At 39.7% G+C, this 22,555-nt stretch overlaps 1 protein-coding gene across 2 annotated transcripts; it reads left to right on the forward strand.

The window, feature by feature from the left end:
* Window position 1: 1 nt before the first annotated feature.
* Window positions 2-22,298, forward strand: cd302 (CD302 molecule). 2 transcript variants are annotated; one of them, XM_062970362.1, is made up of 6 exons: window positions 2-1,408; window positions 14,704-14,814; window positions 15,591-15,713; window positions 17,274-17,447; window positions 18,145-18,171; window positions 19,411-22,298. In XM_062970362.1, the coding sequence occupies exons 1-6, from the start codon at window positions 1,321-1,323 to the stop codon at window positions 19,605-19,607; spliced, it is 720 nt and encodes a 239-aa protein (XP_062826432.1). In that variant the 5' UTR covers window positions 2-1,320; the 3' UTR covers window positions 19,608-22,298. The 2 variants fall into 2 exon arrangements, with proteins under 2 accessions (XP_062826432.1, XP_062826400.1); XM_062970330.1 differs by lacking the exon at window positions 2-1,408 and adding an exon at window positions 1,503-1,873.
* The last annotated feature ends 257 nt before the right edge of the window (window positions 22,299-22,555 follow it).

Raw genomic sequence — 22,555 nt, forward strand, 5'->3', positions numbered from 1 at the left:
GCAAAAAGAAAAAAAAAAGAAAAAGAAAAACAAGAAACCCAGAATTAAAGTAAAATACATGATTGATGAAAGACAGAGGGGGGTCTAGCTACGCCTGATTTAAAACTATACTTTGAGGTGGCAGCACTATTGTGGGCCAAAGATTGGGCAAAACTTGAAAATAGCAAAATTTTTGAATCTGAAGGGAATAGACCTGAGATTAGGGTGGCACTCTTATCTCTGGTATGAAAAGAGATAGAAAATAATTTCGTTTTATAAGGTCCTCAATTCTTAAGATATGGGAGAAATATAAAAAAAAGTTATATGAAAAACACCATTATGGATATCACCATTAGAGGCCTCCCAAAGAAGAAGAATAGGGTGGGAAAATTGGCTCAAATATAAAGATCTATTAATAATAAAAAATGGGAATTGGGCACTAAAAACACAACAGGAAATGAATAAATTAGATAAAAATATTTCCTGGTTTCAATATTATCGCATAAGGAGGGGTAGATTTGGGCCCATCTTAGTGTTAAAGTCTCCTCCCAAAATGACAGAAGCATTTGAGTTCAGCATTGAGATCACCAACATAGATTTCCAAATCGGATCACTGGGCTCTGATTTGTGGTTTCCTCTTCAGTGGGGGCATATATACATTAACTACTAGCAGCGTGTGATGTTGGAATTGGATCAACATTGCTATTGCACTCTTTTTAGATGGAGGTAGGGGTCTAGTGCAGGGCTCATATAATCCAGTTCAAAGCAGATATCCTGGGCAGTGTGGATCCAGCCTGAGAGAAATAGAATGGGTGCGAGGGAAAGAGAGAGGGGGGGGAAATAAGAAAAAACCTAGAGGCACTCCAAGTGGCCAGATATTAGTCAAAGGACATTTAGTCGAATGCCAAATTTTTCAACTTTTTGTTTTTAAATACACTACAACTTGTACCCTTGGTTCGCCTCTGACAGGATAGATAAAAAAATATGTGGCAGTGGAGGCTCATATAATCCAGTTCAAAGCAGATATCCTGGGCAGTGTGGATCCAGCTTGAGAGAAATAGAATGGGTGCGAGGGAAAGAGAAAGGGGGGAAAATAAGGAGGAATGTGAGACAGGAAAAGCGAAAGAAATGTGTGTGCAGGAGAAAAAAGAATGTGAAAGAATAAAACAGAGGCAGGACAGAGAGTGAAGGAATGGGAGAGGAGAAATGAGAAAAAAAAGAGGGAAAAAAGGAGACACATAAACACAGAGAGAGAGAGAAGGGGGTGGGAGGAGAGGCCTGTGTCCTCAAAGCGGGTGGGGCTCTGCTTCCCTGAGGGAGCCCTCCTTGTTTGCGCGGGAAATGGCCGCCCGCTGCCTCCTGACCTTCCTCCTCCTCCTCTTCCTCGTCGTCTTCTTCTTGGCGGGAGCTTCAGCCCAAGGGACGGCCGGTAAGGGGCGGCCCGGGGCGAAAGGGAAAGAAAGCCTTGGGGTTTGGGGCGCCATAGGGTCCCACGCTGCGGAAGGAACACAGCCGGGCTCCGCTTTGCCTGCCCTGGCTCAAGGCTGTGGAACCAGAGGAGCTGCGGCCCTGCGGCCTCCCCAAACGCAAGCAGAAAGGCCTTGCGAAAACACAGCTCTCCTCATTCCATCGCCTTGAGCCCTGCCGCCCAGCCGCATCCATTCTCCAGCGAAGAGACAGCCAAACCCAGCGGGTTCCCGTCTTCTTCAATAGGACCGGGCCCAGTAGTTCTCATCCTGGGGTCCCCAGATGTTTTTGGCCTACAACTCCCAGAAATCACAACCAGCTTTTCTGGGAGTTGAAGGCCAAAAACATCTGGGGACCCACAGGTTGAGAACCACATCTAGCAGAAGGGAAGAGGAGGGGGGGAAAGATATGCGGCCTATCTTCAAGAGTAAGTGGGTAGTATATTTTCCGGGCTGTGTGGCCATGTTCCAGAAGTATTCTCTCCTGACGTTTCGCCCGCAACTATGGCAGGCACCCTCAGAGGTTGTGAGGTACAGTAGAGTCTCACTTATCCAACACTCGCATATCCAACGTTCTGGATTATCCAACGCATTTTTGTAGTCAGTGTTTTCAATATACAGTAGAGTCTCACTTATCCAACGTTCTGGATTATCCAACGCATTTTTGTAGTCAATGTTTTCAATACATAGTGATATTTTGGTGCTAAATTCGTAAATACAGTAATTACAACATAACATTACTGTGTATTGAACTACTTTTTTCTGTCAAATTTGTTGTATAACATGATGTTTTGGTGCTTAATTTGTAAAATCATAACCTAATTTGATGTTTAATAGGCTTTTCCTAAATCCCTCCTTATTATCCAAGATATTCGCTTATCCAATGTTCTGCCAGGCCGTTTACATTGGATAAGTGAGACTCTACTGTATTATGATATTTTGGTGCTAAATTTGTAAATACAGTAATTACTACATAGCATTACTGTGTATTGAACAACTTTTTATGTAAAACTTGTTGTATAACATGATGTTTTGGTGCTTAATTTGTAAAATCATAACCTAATTTGATGTTTAATAGGCTTTTCCTTAATCTCTCCTTATTATCCAACATATTCACTTACCCAATGTTCTGCCAGCCCGTTTACATTGGATAAGCGAGACTACTGTATATTGGAAAACTAAGCAAGGGAGGTTTATATATCTGTAGAAAGAGTAACTGTTTTCCACTTCCCTCCCTTTTGTATGCTGTAAGCAAGTAGCACTTCTTGGAAAACTTCAGAGAGTAAGTCCAGATTCCAGGTTTGGTCACAAATAAATACAGTAGAATCTCACTTATCCAACTAAATGGGCCGGCAGAAGCTTGGATAAGCGAATATCTTGGATAATAAGGAGGCATTAAGGAAAAGCCTATTAAACATCAAATTAGGTTATGATTTTACAAATTAAGCACCAAAACATCATGTTATACAACAAATTTGACAGAAAAAGTAGTTCAATACACAGTAATGTTATGTTGTAATTACTGTATTTACAAATTTAGCACCAAAATATCACGATATATTGAAAACATTGACTACAAAAATGGCTTGGATAATCCAGAGGCTTGGATAAGCGAGGGTTGGATAAGTGAGACTCTACTGTATGCTTAGTTTTATAGCCTTCACCTGGGCCAAAGGCCTGCTTTTGGGCCCTTCCACACAGCCATATAACCCAGAATATCAAGACAGAACATCCCACAATATCTGCTTTAAGGTGGCTTATCTGATAACCCAGTTCAAAGCAGAAAATGTGGGAGTTTATTCATCTGTGAGGAAGAAGCCAGAGGCCCCTTCTACACTGCTATATCATCCAGGTTATCAAAGCAGATAATCCACATGATCTGTTTTAAACTGTGTTGTGGAAGGCTTTCATGGCTGGAATCACTGGGTTGCTGTGAATTTTCCGGGCTGTATGACAATGTTCCAGAAGCATTCTCTCCTGACGTTTTACCCACATCTATGGCAGGCATCCTCAGAGGTTTTGAGGTCTGTTGGAAACCAGGCATTTGGGGTTTATATATCTGTGGGATGTTCAGCGTGAGAGAAGGAACTCCTGTCTGCCTGAGGCTAGTGTGAATGTTGCAATTAATCACCTCGAGTAGCATTTAAAAACCTTGCAGTTTCAAAGCCTGGCTGATTCTTGCCTGGGGAAATCCTTTGTTGGTAGGTGTTAGCTGGCCATGATTGATTCATGTTTTCTGAGTGTTGCTCTTTATTTGCTGTCCTGCTTTTAGATTTTTTTTAAAATACTGATAGCGAGATTGTGTTCATGTTCATGGTTTCCTCCTTTCTATTGAGATTGTCCACATGCTTGTCGATTTCAGTGGCTTCTCTGTGTAGTCTGACATGGTGGTTGTTAGAGCGGTCTGTGTTCTCAAATAATAATACTGTGTCGAGGTTGGTTCCTCAAGTGCTCTGCTATGGCTAAGTATGCCTGGTTTTATAGCCTTCATCTAGGCCAAAGACTTGCCTTTTTGGCCTTTTCTACATTACCATATAATCCAGATTATCAAAGCAGATAATCCCCATGATCTGTTTTGAACTAGATTATATGAGTCTACACTGCCACATAATCCAGATTATCAAAGGAGATAATCCACATGATCCACTTGGAACTGGATTATATGAGTCCACATTGCTATAAAATCTAGTTCAAAGATAATCTGGATTTTATATGGTGGTGTAGTAGGGGCCTAAATTTATGTTTGAAGGCTTTCAAGACAGTTCTGCTCATGTCTGCGCAGGAGGAAACTGCACTGATTTCAAAGGAGCTTGTTTGCGCCTATTATTCAGTTAACTTGGATTTCATTTCTTCCTGACAATTCTGGTGGTTGCCAAAGTTTTGTGCCAAGCCTATTTCTATAACACTATGTAATATAATTTTAAAATGTTTCAATTCCTGGTTTGACAGCATTATTTCCTGTTTAATTGTGTGGTACTTACTTTGAAAGTAGTTGTTCTACTCCAGAAACTTAATTTTTGTGGGTGCCACAAACTATGGGGATATAGGGGTTGTGTGTATGCCACAAACACACAAACCCTGTCTTCCAGGATTTGATCCCAGATTATCTAGTTATCCTGGATTATCCGGCAGTGGAAGCTCATATAATCCAGTTGAAAGCAAATAATCTGGGATTATTTGCTTTCAACTGGATTATATGAGCCTCCACTGCGCCCGAGCTGTGGCGCAGACTGGTGAGCAGCCAGCCAGCTGCAGCCAGCTGCAACAAATCACTCTGACCAAGAGGTCATGAGTTCGAGGCCAGCTCGGAGCCTATGTTTGTCTTGTCTTTGTTCTATGTTAAAGGCATTGAATGTTTGCCTATATGTGTAATGTGATCCGCCCTGAGTCCCCTTTGGGGTGAGAAGGGCGGAATATAAATACTGTAAATAAATAAATAAATAAATAAATCAGATCCCGGGATAGAAAGGGGCATATGGAAGGGCCCTATGTTGAATTGGTTGAGACTCGAGATATTCATTGAAAAACTATAGCAATATGTGCTGCAGGATGTCCTTTTTCTATGTAACTTATTAAACTTTTTCTATGTTTTTATGATAGAACCAATTAGGAAATGCCATTTTAATCCAGGAACAAAAATCGTGTTACATGGTGTAATTAAAGGGGATTTAGGAGTCAGGGTATTGTGAGTGAATGTCTCTGAGCTTAAGTAGAGTGCTCTACCATCTACAATGCAACTATAACTCATATTTGTTTAATAAGGAAGGATTTTCCCATTGCCAGCTACCTTGTATACCAACATCTCTCCTATTTGTACAATAAGATCTATTTTAAAAAGAGGGAGAGTGGTGTGTTCATTCATCAAATATAAAAAAATAATTCAAAAAATTTAGTGATACAGTCAGCCCGTCCTGTCCACAGATTCTGCACTCATATTATCTATTTCTTAAAAATCCCAAAAGCAACGTTCAGTGAATATGGACTAAAATATAGCATGTGGCGTCATGTTTTTCAACCGCCATCATCAGAGGAATCAAATAAGGGGACGGAGGAATTAATTTCCTGTTTAGTCCATAAGAAGATGAGAAAGTTGCATTATGTTGGGAAGTTGTTTTGTTCAAAGTCCCTTTGGCTAAGAATACAGCTATTGAGAAACACAAAGCAAAGTAAACAAAGCCTTCAGACATAGGGACTGAGAAGAAAAGCTTTAACAGAGTTAGATCTGTTTTTATCAAATATATTCAAATTAATTCCCAAATCCTGCACTAACTCGTGAAAATGCATCCAGGGAAGCATGTGTCCAGTCCCTTTTATATAACAAGGCTGTCTATAGCAATGATGGAAACACGCCTGGAACAAAACCATTAAAAGTTCCCTGAACTGAGTCATAGTTTGTGTAAATGTAACGTTTTACTTTCAGGATCTGGGACCAATTGCGAAATGATTGATAAAAGGGGGGAAATAAGTTGGAGCTAAGGTAGATGGTTTGATAATATGTCACCAATGTCCCTGGTAGTGCAATGGGTTAAACTGCTGAGCTGCTGAACTTGCTGACCGAAAGGTCGGTGGTTCGAATTTGGAGAGCGGGGAAAGCTCCTGCTGTTAGCCCCAGCTTCTGCTAACCAAACAGTTCAAAAACATACAAATGTGAGTAGATCAACAGGTACTACTCCTGTGGGAAGGTAATGACGCTCCATGCAGTCATGCCGACCACATGACCTTGGAGGTGTCTATGGACAACGCTGGCTCTTCGGCTTAGAAATGGACAGGGGAAAACCTTTACCTTTGCCTACTTTGAAAGTAGTTATTCTATTCCAGAAACTTTACTTTTGTGGCTGCCACAAAATCTTGAATTGTTTGAGACTCTGAGATATTTATTGAAAAACTAGAGCAAAATGTGCTGCAGGATGTCCCACAAAAAGAAAGTTTTTTCAGTTTAATAAACCTTTTCCATGTTTTTATGATAGAACCAATTTTATGATAGGAAATGACATTTTAACCCAGGGACAAAAATCGTGTTACATAGTGTTATTCCTCATTAACATATGCTCCATTGACTTAACAGAAATACAAGTACAGTAGAGTCTCACTTATCCAAGCTAAACGGGCCGGCAGAAGCTTGGATAAGCGAATATCTTGGATAATAAGGAGGGATTAAGGAAAAGCCTATTAAACATCAAATTAGGTATGATTTTACAAATTAAGCACCAAAACATCATGTTATACAACAAATTTGACAGAAAAAGTAGTTCAATACGCAGTAATGTTATGTTGTAATTACTGTATTTACGAATTTAGCACCAAAATATCACGATGTATTGAAAACATTGACTACAAAAATGGCTTGGATAATCCAGAGGCTTGGATAAGCAAGGCTTGGATAAGTGAGACTCTACTGTATATCTGAATTTGCCTTCAAACTCTTTGTAACTCAGATGGGTTGAATAATTAGCTCTATTCTCTATTTGCATCTCTGTTTCTGCCTTTCACTTCTAGAAGAAAGCAAAGTAGATCCTGAAAGTCCGAATTTAGCTGGTGAGGTGAGGGTGGCTCTACATCAGTGGTTCTCAACTTGTGGGTCCCCAGGTGTTTTGGCCAACAACTCCCAGAAATCCCAGCCAGTTTACTAGCTCTTAAGATTTCTGGGAGTTGAAGGCCAAAACTTCTGGGGACCCATAGGTGGAGAACCACTGTGTTACATGGACACTTTATCCTAGGGTTGATCCAAAGTGCAAAATCCAGATCAGCCATGGAATGGTTCTCACAGCCAGTCCCTGGACTGCTGCAGAGATGGAAAAAGGTCCTGACCGTGCAGCAGTGCTGAAGCTGACAGCCACCATTACCACTCCCCTATTGCTCTTGCCATAGTTGTGGCCAATGGGTGGAAAGTGGCAAGTGGTTGTTGCTCACTGCCTATAGAATAATAATAATAATAATAATAATAATAATAATAATAATAATAATAATAATAATAACAACAACACTTTATTTATATTCCACTCTATCTCCCCGGGAGGACTCAGAGCACATTACAACATAGGTAAACATTCAATGCCTTTAATACAGTGAGAGTAAGAAATACAGTAGAGTGACATCAGTTGGAGTATCAGAGCAATGGGGGGGGGGGCCCTCTCCGCTTTTCCCTCTCCCTTCTCTGAGTGCACTTGTGCTTTGACCAACATCACTCCAGGAGATGAGAAACAGCCACTAGCCATTTCACCCCCTAGACTATGCTTCTATGATGAGAAAAAGAGGAGCAGTAAGTGCCACTCTGTGTTATGGGCTGCCCAAATCCGAGGAATATACAGATGGTTGTGTAAAACGTTGCACTGGTTCTGTCTTGGAACCAGTCCAACTGTTTACATGGGCCCAGAGCAATCCCTGATTTTTGTTAATGTGGTTCAAGACCACATTAAGCGGCCTTGGTCTGCATCAACTCAGATCAGTCAATACATCATGCAGCCACCATGGAGGTGATTTGTCTATTCCTTCACTTCTCTGGCCTGTTATTGATCAGAACTCCATACCTGGCACTCAGATTATGAGACAGGGAACAGGATGGGGAGAAATGACTGTAGAATAGCAGGTAGGAGAAGCCATCATTTCTGAAACTTCTGTTTCAATGTGGCATGTAAAAGCATAACAGTAATACTGTGTGGATGCAATTACTCTGTGTAAACAGAAGGTTAGTTGTTGCTTATCCTTTGCACAATCAGAAGGTTGGTCATCAAATAATGCAGCATTTCCCAAACCACATATTATGATTGATTAGCTTTGTTATAATTTTATTATTTTTCTGTTTTATGTTACTATTTATGCACATCTATGTACTATGTATGTACTTAGGATGTTCATATTTTTTATTTTAACTATGTTGACTGGGCTCATCCCCATGAAAGCTGCCCCAGGTCCCTTCAGGGAGATTTTTTTTTTCATGCCAGGAGTAACTTGAGTCGCTTCTGGTGTGAGAGAATTGGCCATCTGCAAGGACGTTGCCTAGGGAACGCCCGGATGTTTTGATTTTTTTACCATCCTTGTGGGAGGCTTCTGTCATGTCCCCGCATGGAGCTGGAGCTGATAGAGGGAGCTCATCCGCACTCTCCCCAGGTTGGATTTGAACCTGGCAGCCTTCAGGTCAGCAACCCAACCTTCAAGTCACAAGGCTTTAATCCACTATGCCATTGGGGGCTCGGGAGATGGAGGTGGGGTACAAAAATAAAATTTATTATTATTATTATTATTATTATTATTATTATTATTATTATTATTATTATTATTATTAGTAGTAGTAGTAGTAGTAGTAGTAGCAGCAGCAAATGTGATAAATGGCAACCATCAATGGGTGCTGGGGGGGGGGGGGAGGTTGACTTTTGCATCTTTCTCAGCCCATTAAAACTATTGGAAGAAGCCAGTCAGTCCTAACCTACAGACCACAGTTTATAGGCACTGAGTTCTGAAAAATAAGTGGTGGCATCCAAGGAATTTGGGTTTTGGCAAGCCATGATTCCTCTGGGGTGGAAACTTGGAAGAGATGTACAGGGGCAATCCAAAGTCATGTTTTCTAGCATTTCATCGTGGACTGATTGATTTGGAAGCCAACAAGAGAATGCGCCTCATCTCTATCACAGTTAATAAAAACTTTATTTATATTCCATTGCATTTATTTGCTGAAATTGTTATTAGAAAATGTCTGGACCTGAGATTATTAGGCCACTTACATTCAGGTTTGTTTTGGTACTAATGAAGCAGATGGAATTTGTGTGTTTTAGGATGAACGTAAGTTAAATACATACATAAGATAAATAAAGGATGGTACTCCTGGGACCCTCGAGATGTTGGACTGCAAGTCCCAACAGCCCCAGTGAGCATAGATGGTGATGTACTGGGACATGCAGTTCTGCAGTATTTGGAGGGTTGCACAGTCCCCATCGCCAAACTAAAAGGGCTTATTGCAAGTATGGAAGAGTCATTGAGGTCATAACTAATTGACCCAGATGAACATCTGCCAACAATAATTGTTTTGAGCTACGCACCTAACTGATCTAATAAACAGTGTTTTCCCCCATTGAATACTTCTGTAAAACATTCCAAAATTTGCCTTGGAGAAGAAAAACACACTAACTTTTACAATTTACTTCCCTTTAATCTGTGGTTTAGAAAACAAAACTGTTATTTTTAGATGTGTGCAGATTATTGCCTTTCAAAATGGATGCAGAGTTTTCATGCCGTATTTGCTAGTTCCTGTAAATCATGATGGGGAAATTTAAACTGCAGCTCCCACAGTCTTTTATAATGCTGGGTGAAAGTGATGGGAGTTGTAGGATAAAATATGGGGGGCCCAGAGGTTCCCCAAACTTGATGTAACTTACTGGATGGATTCTTTCATTTTGTTGCTAGCTTGCAAACTTGACTTAATACCAAGTGTGTAGTTCTAAAAATCTGGAGTAAGAGTGAAGGAAGGGGAATTTCAGCTGATGCTTTGGTTTGTTGTTGTGTGCCTTCAAGTCATTTCTTACTTACGGTAAACTTAAGGCAAACCTATCACGTGTTTTTAAAGCAACCTTTGCCTTTTCACTCTGAGGCCAAGAGAGTGTGACTTGCCCAAAGTTACCCAATGGGTTTCCATGGCAGAAGACAGATTCAAAACCTGGGGTACAGCTACACAGTAGAATTAATGCAGTTTACGACCACTTTGACTGCCCTGGCTCAGTTGTGTGGAACCATGGGAAGTGTAGTTTGGCGAGGATGGCTTTACACTGCATAATTAATACAGTTTGGCATCACTTTGCTCTTTGACAAAACAATGCTAAAGAACTTGTAAAACTACAAATCCCATGACTCCATAGCTTTGAACCAAGGCAGTTAAATGTGGTGTCAAACTGCATTAAATCTACAGTGTAGATGCACCCTTGGTCCCCAAGGTCTTAATTTAATGCTCAAACCACTACACCATGTTGACTTTCTGATATAGTCATGTTTTAAATCTAAGGATATTTTAAGATGAGCCAAAGTCAGAATTATTAGGAAAAGCACTGTTTTAAGATGTCATTTTCACAGCATTTACATATAGCATCTTTTCTAGAGATAGGTGAGTTCCAGTTAACAGATGAGCAGCATGACCCTAATTTAAGTGACATATTTACCAAATATAATGCTTTGTATGCACTCCATCTAAAAAAGTTACCTGCTGCAAAATGGGCCACGTGAATACATTTCAGCAGAAACAGCCCGAGAAGTTGTTTGATTCAGAAAATTGAGAAGGTAGCTCCTGCCATACTGTATAGTAAAACTATATATGAAATAACTGTTAATTTACTGCCCTTTAATGGTATTCCAAAATGTGTTCCTCTTTGCCTAATAACTGAATCAGGGGGTGGAGAGATGTTGCTGCTAATGAAATCTTTCAATAAAACATAGTTCGATCTCTAGATGTCAGAACCAAGAGCCTGACATTATTTATTTACAGTATTTATATTCCGCCCTTCTCACCTCGAAGGGGACTCAGAGAGGTTCTCAATGTACATATACATGGCAAACATTCGAAGCCATGTGACATACAGACAGGGACAGAGAAGCAATTTAACATTTTCCAGCTTCCAGGCTTCATGAGGCTGTGCTCGAATTTGGCCACAGGGGGAGCTGCTGCTTCATCATCCACTGTGACACCGAGTCCTTGATGGATTGCTTCCTCATTCCTTTTCTGCATGCTGCTGGATGATTTTTATGGTGTTGTAAATTAATAAATTGGCCTCCACACATAAGCGGTACCTAAATTTTCCTACTTGATAGCTGCAACTATCTTTTGGGTTGCTTAGGTCAACAACGGGCTGGGCTATTCCTTTTCTGCATGCTGCTGGATGATTTTTATGGTGTTGTAAATTAATAAATTGGCCTCCCCACATAAGCGGTACCTAAATTTTCCTACTTGATAGCTGCAACAATCTTTTGGGTTGCTTAGGTCAACAACAGGCTGGGCTATTTTTAATGGTCGGGCGCTCAATCCGACCTGGGCTGACTTTGAACTCATGACTTCTTGGTCAGTAGTGATTTATTGCAGCTGGCTACTAACCAGCTAGCCACAGCCCGGCTCTACCGCACTCTCTAATAAATTACAGCCTTTCCCCCTTTCAATAGCTTATTCTTTCTAATCATCAAATCATTAAATCCAGAGTTTACCAAAGTCTCTTTATTTATTAATTTATTTTCAAAAAGTCTTTAAGAGATTTACATCTTTAAGAAATGCCACTAATCACTTTTCTCTAATCAAACTAGAAAATTCATCCATTTCTGGTAACTCCATTCATCAATCATTCATCCATAGTGAGTAATTTTGAATTTTTCCATCTTGGTGCATAAAACAGTCTTGCTACCATGATTGGAGCAATTTTTCCATAACTCTTTTCAAGCTGTGCATCCATCAATCCCAACAGAAAAAGCGTTTGATGCTTCTCAAAACTGCAAGGTAGAGTAGACTTCTGACTAAGTTGGAAAGCTGTACTGAGCTGGTGAATCTCAAACAGAGAAGACTTGATGTAAAGATTTCACACTTTGGGATAAACCTGAAAGCAGACTTCCTTTACTAACAGTTTCTAAATCTAGATGTCATGCTTAGAAAGTTTTAACAGCAATTTGTTATAGTTAGCATGAATCAATATGAAGCCAGAGATTTAAGAAGGATGTAATTACTGGAAACGAGAAGAAACCTTTTTGCTATATCAGTCCAAAATACTGGAAGTATGATGAACTATTTATAGATAGCTTACTACATGATATTGTATCCAGTTATTTATAGCACCTTCCTCTTAACCTGGTAAAACTGAGTGCAATTTACAGCAAGGGCAAAGAGATGGATTTGATCAGATATAGTATGGTTAGACGGAAAAAAGGCACACCTATTAGAAAGTAGGTGACAAAAATATTACAGTAATTGAAAAAAAATAGATTGCAGTTCCCCTTTCAAGGATGCCACTGGGTCAGCAACCCTTTTATAAAGCAATCATTGGATAATGTAAAACAGTGGTTGAAATAGTAAACATCGGAAAGAACTCAAGTGTTAAGAACTCAATGCATTCGGTCTCATTAAAACAGATTTACCAACCTGGATTGCAATTAATATGAGTTCCCTAGCATAATGTATTATTATAAGCATATATTTATAAGAGCTAGATAATTTCTTTGGTGCCTCCACCAAGGTTCTCAAGGTTCACAGCAGATAAAAATAGTTCAAAATTTAGTTTTCAAAGACTAAAACGAAGCCGTATGACAGGGACTCAGATTGCTCTTTCTTTTACGCTGGAAAAGCTCTTCCTTTATTTTTTTTCTAAAGAGCAGTAAGGTGACTGTATATGTGGTCTGTTCCAAAAGTAATGAGAATTTCTCTTTTTTCAATTAATTTTTTTATTTATCAAGCAATAGTGATTACAATTTATAAAATGCTCAATCAAGCTTGACAAGTGTGAATGGGGAAAAGATAGGATGGGAACTACCATCATAGACAAAAAAAGAAAAAAAATGACATAAACTCTATCAGGATGAACAAAAGGGTAAAAAGACTAATAAATAGGGTGTTGGTGACTTCCAATCTCTTTCATCATGGTGTCAAGTCCTTGTTCTCTTCTAGTATTTATGTGTAATCCACTCTCTGAATAGAATTTTCATCTCCTTCTAATTTAAATTATTCTCATTTTTTCTTGTTTCAGAAAATCTTTAAATAATGTCCAATCTGTCTTTTTTGGTATGCCTTGTTAGTTCTTTAAATAATAAGTTAAACTGTCCATGCTCATAATATCTACTATTTTTAATATCCATTCTTCCATTGTAAGGATTTCTTTGGTCTTCCATTTTCTTGTTATTCTTGCTGCAGTAACAAAATAATTGATTCATATTTCTTTATTCTTATCTAATTTCATTTCTGCTATTCCCAAGAGAAAGTATTCATATGAGAATTTCTTTTAAGCAGCACAGATAATTCAGGAAAGGAAAGTGGTGGTTAGAGCAGGAACCCAGGTATTTAGTTTGACTTTCCTCAGTGTAGTCCACACCTTTATAGTGGTCGGTCCATTACCAAAGTGCATAGTAGTTTTTGTGTCTTGTCACAGGCAAAAATGCAGAGGAGTCTGGAGCAGTGTCCTTTGGCTTCAAAAACTGAGAACCATGTGGTTGTATGAAGGTTGTTCTGAACACTTCCCTATCCACCTGACGGTCCTGACTTGACTCCATACAATTTCTTTCCCCAAACTCAAAACTCACCTCAAAGGACATCATTTTGGGACAGTTAGAAACTTGGAGCAGTGCAACAAGGGCTTTGAACAAGATCTCAAGGGAAGATTTCCTCCACTGCTATGAAGAGTGGCAGCAGCACTGGGATCAGTGTATTCGATCACAGGGAGCCTATTTTGAATGGGAGAAACTGTAATTGCATTTATTTTTAAAAAATAATTTTCATTACTTTTTGGACGGGCGACATATATAGACAGCATGTGTGTTCCTGAGTATCTGTTTATGTGTGTCCAGTCAAGTTGAAATTTCTGAGCATGGCCCACTTAGAGAAGGAAATGACTCAAGACCTACCTTGGCTGTTAGCAATAGAATAAGTGGGCTGACTCAAGATGTTTTGTTTCCTGAGGTGAAGAACAACATAACACCCTTCATGTTCAACACTGTGGGTATGGTAATTCCCAAAGGCAGTGGCTGCATGTCACACGGCCCTCTCTTGTCTAGTGTTTGGCTGCCTCTGTTTTTTGGCTTCCTTCTAGTCACTTCCAAATTATTACAACCCTAAAGTGAAGCTACTACAGGGTTTTCTGGGGCTGAGGTTTTGAGACTCCCTCAAGATCACCCAGTGAGCTTCCATGGCTGAGCAGGGAACTGAACCCTGGTCTGAGTATTAAACTGTGACTTGGAAAACAGGATTCAATTCCTTGCCCTCCAAAGTCATGGCTCAATGTTCAAACCACTACACCATGCTGGTTCCTAGCTCCTAATGTCTACTACCTGAGGTAACTACCTTATTGTGCCTAATAGTAGGGCTGGCCCCAGTGCAACCGGTTTCAAATTGGATTCAGTCATAGAAATGTTGCTGGCTCACACTCTTTGAATATTGTTTATTTTTACAGAAATATCTGGAATGTTAATTGTATCTTTTATTCTGTGAAGTGCACAAGATACCGATATACCGGCCTGGCTTTGTCAACTGAATTGTTACTTTTTTAAAAAGGTATCATAGTAGCAGTGATAATTATTTCCCTCTTTTGTGTAGCATGTCCCTCAGCGGCCTGGATTTCATTCAGAAATAGCTGCTACACTTTACTTCAGGGACCATTGGAAACTCACAGTATCGACGATGCCAGAGAGTACTGCAAAGGCAACGGTAATCCAATTGATCTCTCCCCCATCCAAACTCACCCCTTTTCAGTTTTCTAATGAGATAATGTAGCCTATGCCTGTGTGTGAAGGAGGGCTCTTTTGCAATACTGAGAGTTCAGATAATAAGGATAATTATATGTCACAAAGCATTACACTAACTGGGATAGATTTTATTCTGTTAGGAACAATAGTGAGACTGTTTGAAGCTTCAGTAGATGACCAATTCAATTTAACTATATATATATATATATATATATATATATATATATATATATATATATATATATATACACACACACACACACACACACACACACACACACACACACACACACACACACCGTGTGTGTGTGTGTGTATTGCAACTACAAAAGTATAAATGCATAATCTTTCAGTTAAATTGATCTCATTGGCAGAAAATAGTGCCTTTATGTAGATGCAATTTGGGAGAATAAGAAATGGAAAGAGTGCTGAATATTTTAAAGGCAAATTCAGTTGTCCAGTTCTTAAAATCACTACCAGTGTCTGCTCATTATCTTAGTGAGATATATATCTTTAAACACTAGATGTAAGGATTAGCATCTTCACTTTTGAATTATCACCCCCTTTGTTCAATTTCCACTGGAGTTTTCAGGACTGAATTGTGTATACTGGACTATATTGGTTTGTTAAAGTCGTATTTTAAACACATATGAAGTAACAGGCATATCACTTGTTTGCATTTAATTTGTTTTAAACGTTACAGAATTTGATTCTTTTATTTTTCTCCCATAAATGTAGCCTCTGGAGCTGATATTGTTAGCATAAATAACGAAGACGAGAATACCTTTATCCAAGATAGTTTCCACACTCGTTGGCATGGCCCTGAATATATATCATTGGGCATGTTTTTTGACACAGACGGTAAGTGACAGAAACTGTGAAATCTACTTTCTCCTTCTTTATCTAGTTATCTGTATATATATTTGTGTCTCACACTATATCATTCAACTTCATGGTGGTATACTCCCCCCACTCCTCTTTTTGGTGCACATTCCTCATGTAGGGTCTCTTGCCACAAGTTTAGGGTATGTGAGGGCCACGGAGAATAACCCTTGAAAGGACAAAGTCTCCCCACAGCACTCTAAATCAGAGTGTGTGAGTGTTATACAGAGTAACCACAAGGGCTGGTGTACAGCCTCCAGCATTGTACTGAATGTGATTTTCCTGCTTCTTGCCAGGGGGTTAGACTGGATGGCCCATGAGGTCTCTTCCAACTCTATGATTCTATGATTGGAAAGGAAAAACAAAATGGAGTGACAGCCTGATTCTAGTTGGAATCTGGATCATATGAATTATTGGCCACTATCTCGGTAATGTTATCCTCAGCATTTATCAAAGAGAGTACAGCATTTCATGGCTGTTGTTTCATAATTATGTTATGTCTGCCACCCATCACTTTTACAGTCATTGAACACACAGTGATCAAAGTTCCTTCAAAACCTACCTTTTCAGGATCATTGCCTCGCCTTTTCTGAACACAGTTGTAGAGCAGAAAGACAAGCAAAGGTGTATCCAGTTCTCTTCCTGGAACAATGGAGCAGTGTCTTCTTGGGCATGGTACAATGTCCACAGGAACAATCTTATTAATTCAGAATTATGGGCAAAGATTCAGATATATTTTCCAGAAGAATGCCAATGCAGAATTAGTGGTTCTTCAGACTGGGAGCTCTACAGAAACTCATCCACTCATCAGTGGTTCTCAACCTGTGGCTCCCCAGGTGTTTTGGCCTACAACTCCCAGAAATCCCAGCCAGTTTACCAGCTGTTTGGATTTCTGGGAGTTGAAGGCCAAAACATCTGGGGGCCCACAGGTTATGAATCACTGCTGTAGGTGGTCCTTGCAAATGCCTGTTGCAGCGCATCCAGTGCCAACAAGTGTCATTCCCCACCCTCTCCAGTGACATGGTAATAGCCATGTTGGATACAATTTCTTCCGAGGCAACATCTCAGCCAATGTGTTTCTTGAAATACATAGTACAGTACAGTCCTAATGTTTTAAGTTCATTCTGTTGTATTTGTGTGAGCCTTCAGGTCTTTCCACCTATAGCCACCCTAGCATAGAGTTTTCTTGGCGAAATTTGTTCAGAAGAAGCCATTGCTTTCCTCTTAGGCTGAGAGAATGTGACTCAACCGGTCACCCAGTGGGTTTCATAACTGAGCGAAGATTCAAACCCTGGTCTCCAAAGTCATAGTTCAAAACCTAAACAACTACATCAGGTTGGCTTACTGAGCCTTAATCCCCACTGTTTAGGATTGCACAGTTTCTGCCAAAAGTGCTGTGGGATTTTTGTGGGATCTGTTTTGTCTTACTACTGTTTAACACAGCTATTTATAGGCGACTACTAATGCTGTGACATTTAAAAGTTGTTTCTTTTCGAACAACAAAAGCCTCTCTGTGTTTTCCATGTCATTTCATTACAGATGATGCTTTCAAATGGTATGATCAATCCAACGTGAATTTTACAAACTGGATGAAGGAGGAAAACAATGAGGAACTCCTTGACACCTGTGCCACAATGCATACTACCTCAGGTGGATGGAAAAAAACAACTTGTGAGCACCTCCCACTGACTCAGATCCTCTGCGAAAATGCAAGTATGTAAATTATATGCCAAGGTTTTCTTTAGTAATGCACTAAAAAGTTTTCCTATATGATGCAGGAAGTTCCAGGATTCCATAGACAGTAAAATTGTTTGGAACTATTCATGGAATCAAGTTTTCCTTCTGGAGACAATAGGTTGGAGCCAGCTATAGCTTCTTATGGAGTGACTCCTAATTACAGGAAGTTTTTTTTTGTTCTGTCTAGCTTTAACAGTGGCCAACTAAAGGAAAAGGGGACCTTAAACAATTTCCCCCAGCTTCCTGCAGTCTATTTTGTCCTCTAAAAAGCTGTTTAGGGAAAACTCCAAAAATTATTTGACCAGAAGAGTTGGGAAAATGGTGTTGGAAGAGAGGGGGACACAGCAAATATTTACTTCCTGTCCTTACTGTATTTGGGATGCCGTCTCTTATCAGGGATTTTCCAAAGTTACAAAATGATAACCCTGTATCTAACTCAATTTCCTCTGCATTAAATGCAAAACATACATGTGCTACTTCAATCTTGCAAATATTCAGATATATTGCATATTGTAAACTTATTTATAGGACAGTTAGGAATAAAGTCAAATGGAGGGATACCTTTTGGAAGTAATGTAGAACAGCCATTTGCCCAACTGAGTGGGAACTGAGGAGATGCCTTCAAAATAAACATTAATTTATTTTTAATTTTCTTTTGCATATATACTTGTAGTTCTATATGAAAAGGAGTATTTACTAGGTGAGTATCCTCTTTATTTTTATGCTCTATTTTAGCCGACCTCTGGCAAGACATTGTATCAAGACACACATTTAAGGTTCTTTCTGTACTCATGGTTACCATGAGTTGGATTCAAATTTAATAATCACTAGAACAGACTTTTGAAATCAAGTGGGACAGATATTAATAATGACCAAGTCAGTTCCCACTGATTTCAAGGATTCTGCTCTTTTAACTCTTGACGAAATCTAGATTGATGCTCACGTTGTCTAGATATGCAAATGTCTGTGGTTAATGGTCTCTGCTCATTGTGATGTGCCAAACAGATTCTCAGCATGCAGGCCTAATTATATTTTGATGGTATGAGCTAGTAGTAAGTTTACCCAGCATTTTCAATTAACTGTTAGTCCTTTTATTCATCAGAGTGAGTCCCTGCTTAATTGTCAAATAAGCTGTCAAGTAAGGGACAAACAGCTAAGGTAGTTAGAAAGGAAATTTTACAGGGGTATAGTTGATGGTGGATCCTGATTTGTAGAAAGTAATCATTTTGGAGGCAAGGACAAAATACAATGTAGAAACAAAAAGGAGGTAGACACAAGATGTTTGTTTCATGTACACAGCATCATAATATATATATATTTACAGACTCCATAAAATCCTGCAATATAGGAATGGCAACTGTGGTTCTCCCAAGGGTTTTAAAATAACAACTTCTATAATTCATCAGTACAGTGCCAAACTTCCCAGCCCCAGCATTGGCTAATATAGGTCTTTCAAGTGTTAAGAACATGGCTGACTGAGTCCCTGGGCTGTTGTATTACCAAAGGGGTATACGAAGTATGACCTGCAGGTGCCAGATGGTGTACTGGGAGCCAAAGTGTATCCTCCCAGCCCATAAAATTAAAGAAAGAGTCACCCTGGGAGATCATTTGGTCGGTTTTATAGTGTCCCACTGTTTTATACTTTGGTGGGAGCGTTCCAAGCCCAGAATTAACATCTAGGCATTTCCTGGTTAGCAAAGACCTGCTAAAACTGCACTCTACAAGCATGGCGGGAGGGCAGTAACAAACAAGTGACCCCTTCTTGAAATACTACGTAGAATTGAGAATATGAGCTAAAGGTTATACAATGTTTAAGCCACAGAAATATCCAGTAACTGTCAGACTGTTAAGACAGCTGACAAACATTTACAACTTTACTGCAGCAACACTCTGTGTAATTTGATTATGTACCTTGGATGGAATCACTTTATTGTTTCAGAGAAGAAAGCCTGGACAACTGCCTTAGTCATAACTTCAACAATCATTGTGGCGGTGTTTGCAGCCTTTCTCTGGTTCCTTTACCAAAGGAGGATTTCTCTTGCAACAAGATGTACTGTACACAGTTCGGCCATTTGTGTGCCATCAAACAGTGATGAAGAGGTTCTTATAGAAGAGGAACATGAATATATTGCCTGAACTGCACTCATTTAGAATACAGAGTTACAGAAAAGTCCAAGAGCATATTTTGTGAGCAATTAACAGAAACGGCTACACCTTGGTTGTTCTTCAAATATTAATGCAATTGGTTTTCCTAGTTAATTTTCTATCTATGCAACTTTGATATTTTTCTACAAATTGCACTTTATTTTTCTAATTTTTTTACTATGCCAATGGCCTCACTGAGGCTTAGACTAGCTATTTGTGTTTGTGCATGCTTTTTAAAATATATATTTACATAGTGGGAACTTTGGACCAGTGAATTCCACCAACAGTGGATTTTCATAGCCCGTATTATTAAATGGCAATGACAGGAATGCAGACACACTGAAGCATGTGGGTTCACATCACTGCCATTTATTAATATGGGGAGGGATTAGGTAAAGGTTTTCCCCTGACATTAAGTCTAGCTGTGTCTGACTCAGGGGCTCATCTCAATTTCTAAGCCAGAGACACCTCCAAGGTCATGTGGCTGGCATGACTGCATGGAGCGCTGTTACCTTCCCACCGGAGCAGTACCTATTGATCTACTCACGTTTGCATGTTTTTGAACTGCTAGGTTGGCAGAAGCTGGGGCTAACAGCACTCATCCAGCTCCCCGGATTTGAACCACCAACCTTTCAGTCAGTAAATTCAGCAGCTTAGCCATTTAACCCACTGTGCCACCGGGGGCTCTGGAGAAGGATTATCCATGGTTTTTTTTCATGTCAACACAGGATCCCAGAAACCAACTCCCAGGGATGTAGAGCATCATGTTTCACCCAGCATTAAGCTCTTGCAGGATGTTAAAACACCTTAAGATTTCCTTCAAGCACAGAAGTGATAGTACCATGGTATCAGAGGATGTATGCATAGACCTAATATAATTATTAGTATCAGATGGAAAGGCCCAGTAAACCAACAGCTGAATCATGAATCAACATGATAAATACAAATGATTAAGTGGATCTATTTGAGTTTGGAATAAAAGATTCAGACCACTTGCTCCTATTTCAGCAGTCCTTGTTCTGAAGAGCATTCACAGAATCCAGAGTTGGAAAAGACCACAAAGGTCATCCAGTCCAACCCCCTGCCATGCAAGAAAAGCACAATCAAAGTACCCCTGACAGATGGACATTGCCTCTACTTAAAAGCCTCCAGAGAAGGAGACTCCACTACTCTGCGAGGCAGCATACCCCACTGCCAAACAGCTCTTACAGTCAGGATGTTTAGGTAGAATCTTTTTTCCTGCAATTTGAATCCATTGCTCTGTGTCCTAGTCTGCAAAGCTGCAGAAAACAAGCTTGCCCACCCCTCAATGTGACATCCTTTCAGATATTTAAAAATGGCTGTCATGCCCCCTCAGTCCTCTTTTCTCCAAGCTAAACAGAACTATTTCATTCAGCTGCTTGGTTTCCAATCTTTGGTCATTTTGGTTGCCCTTCTCTGGACATGCTCCAACTTGTCAACATCTCTCTTGGACTGTGGCACCCAGAATTGGATGTAGTATTATTACAAGTGAGGCCTGATCAAAGCAGAACAGAGGGGCACCATGGCTTCCCTTGATCTTTACATTATACTCCTTTTGATACAGCTTAAAACAGTGGTTCTCAGCCTGTGGGTCCCCAGATGTTTTGGCCTTCAATTCCCAGAAATCCTAACAGCTGGTAAACTCGTTGGGATTTCTGGGAGTTGTAGAGCAAAACACCTGTGGACCCACAGATTGAGCAACACTGGCCTAGAATCACATTGCCATTTTTAGCTGCTGCACCACATTGTTGACTCATATTCAGCTTGTGGTCTATTAAAACTCCTAAATTCCCTATTACAGATCTCTCCCAATTTGGTGTCTTTAACAGATTTGATAAGCATGCCTTCTGTTCCGTCTTCCAAGTCATTGATAAAGATGTTGAATAGCTCCGTGCTCAGGACAGATCCCTGGGACACCTCACTGGTCACTTCTCTCCAGAATGCACCTTTTGAGTTCAGCCAGTTAACTTATTCTCAATCCATCTCACAGTAGCATTGGCTGGCACACATTTTATTAGCTTTGTGAGAACCCTATCAAGTGCCTTACTGAAACTGAAATAGGACATATCTGCAGCATCCCTTTCTTCTACTAAGCTATTAACTTTATCAAAAAAGATACATGACTTGTTTTTGAAAAACCCATGTTAACATTTTCAGTATGGGATGCCTTTTTACACATCACAGATTGCCTCCTTAATGTGCTGCTCCAGAATCTTTCCTGGTATTGATATCAAGCTGACTGAGTGGGGATTGTGTGGCTCATCCCCCCCCCCCCCCCCCGTTTTTCTGTTGTTTTTTTTTGTTTGGAACATGGGTACATCATTTGCCTTCCTCCAGTTTGCTGAACCTTCTCCTGTTCTCCAGGAATTCTCAAAGGGAATTGCCAGGAATTCTGAAATGACTTCTGCCAGTTCTTTTAATTCCCTTGAATGTTTAGTATTGTACTTTCATTCTTTCTAAATACCAGCATTTTAGTCACAGGCTAGATGTGTAAAAACTTCAAAACTTGCATCCTAACTATTAAATCAAAGGCTGTGAAAAGCCTACTTCAGGTACTACTTGTCTGGTAGCGCTATACTGAACACAGTTCAATATCAATCTATTATCACAATCTCTATTTTGTGTATTTGGTACCATTAAATAAAATGTTGTCTACTTTAAGCACTGTTCTTGAGAATATGTAGGAAGCAATTTTAAAGAATGTAACTAAAATAAAATAAGCCTCTCTAGAAATGTGTACATAAAACAAGCCAGTATTTGCAAGAGCATATGAAAGTGCTGACAGGTATAAGAACTTAAGCAACAGTAATTCCTAAAATGGCCATACAAGCTAAGATTTGCCTGAGGGACATTATGCAACATGTTTGCAGCATGTCAAATGGCAGTGAGCAGCTGAACTAGCATTTGTTTACGGTCCT

Source organism: Anolis carolinensis, chromosome 1 (genome assembly GCF_035594765.1).
Source record: "Anolis carolinensis isolate JA03-04 chromosome 1, rAnoCar3.1.pri, whole genome shotgun sequence".
In the NCBI taxonomy this organism is placed as follows: Eukaryota; Metazoa; Chordata; class Lepidosauria; order Squamata; family Dactyloidae; genus Anolis; species Anolis carolinensis.

What these genes read in the sequence shown, in the direction of transcription:
- cd302 (XM_062970330.1), top strand. Translation starts at nt 1,729, where the DNA reads ATGTTTTTGGCCTACAACTCCCAGAAATCACAACCAGCTTTTCTGGGA. An exon ending in AGAGTACTGCAAAGGCAACG is followed by an intron (nt 14,815 to 15,590) that starts GTAATCCAATTG and finishes CCATAAATGTAG; the next exon opens with CCTCTGGAGCTGATATTGTT. An exon ending in GATCCTCTGCGAAAATGCAA is followed by an intron (nt 17,448 to 18,144) that starts GTATGTAAATTA and finishes ATATACTTGTAG; the next exon opens with TTCTATATGAAAAGGAGTAT.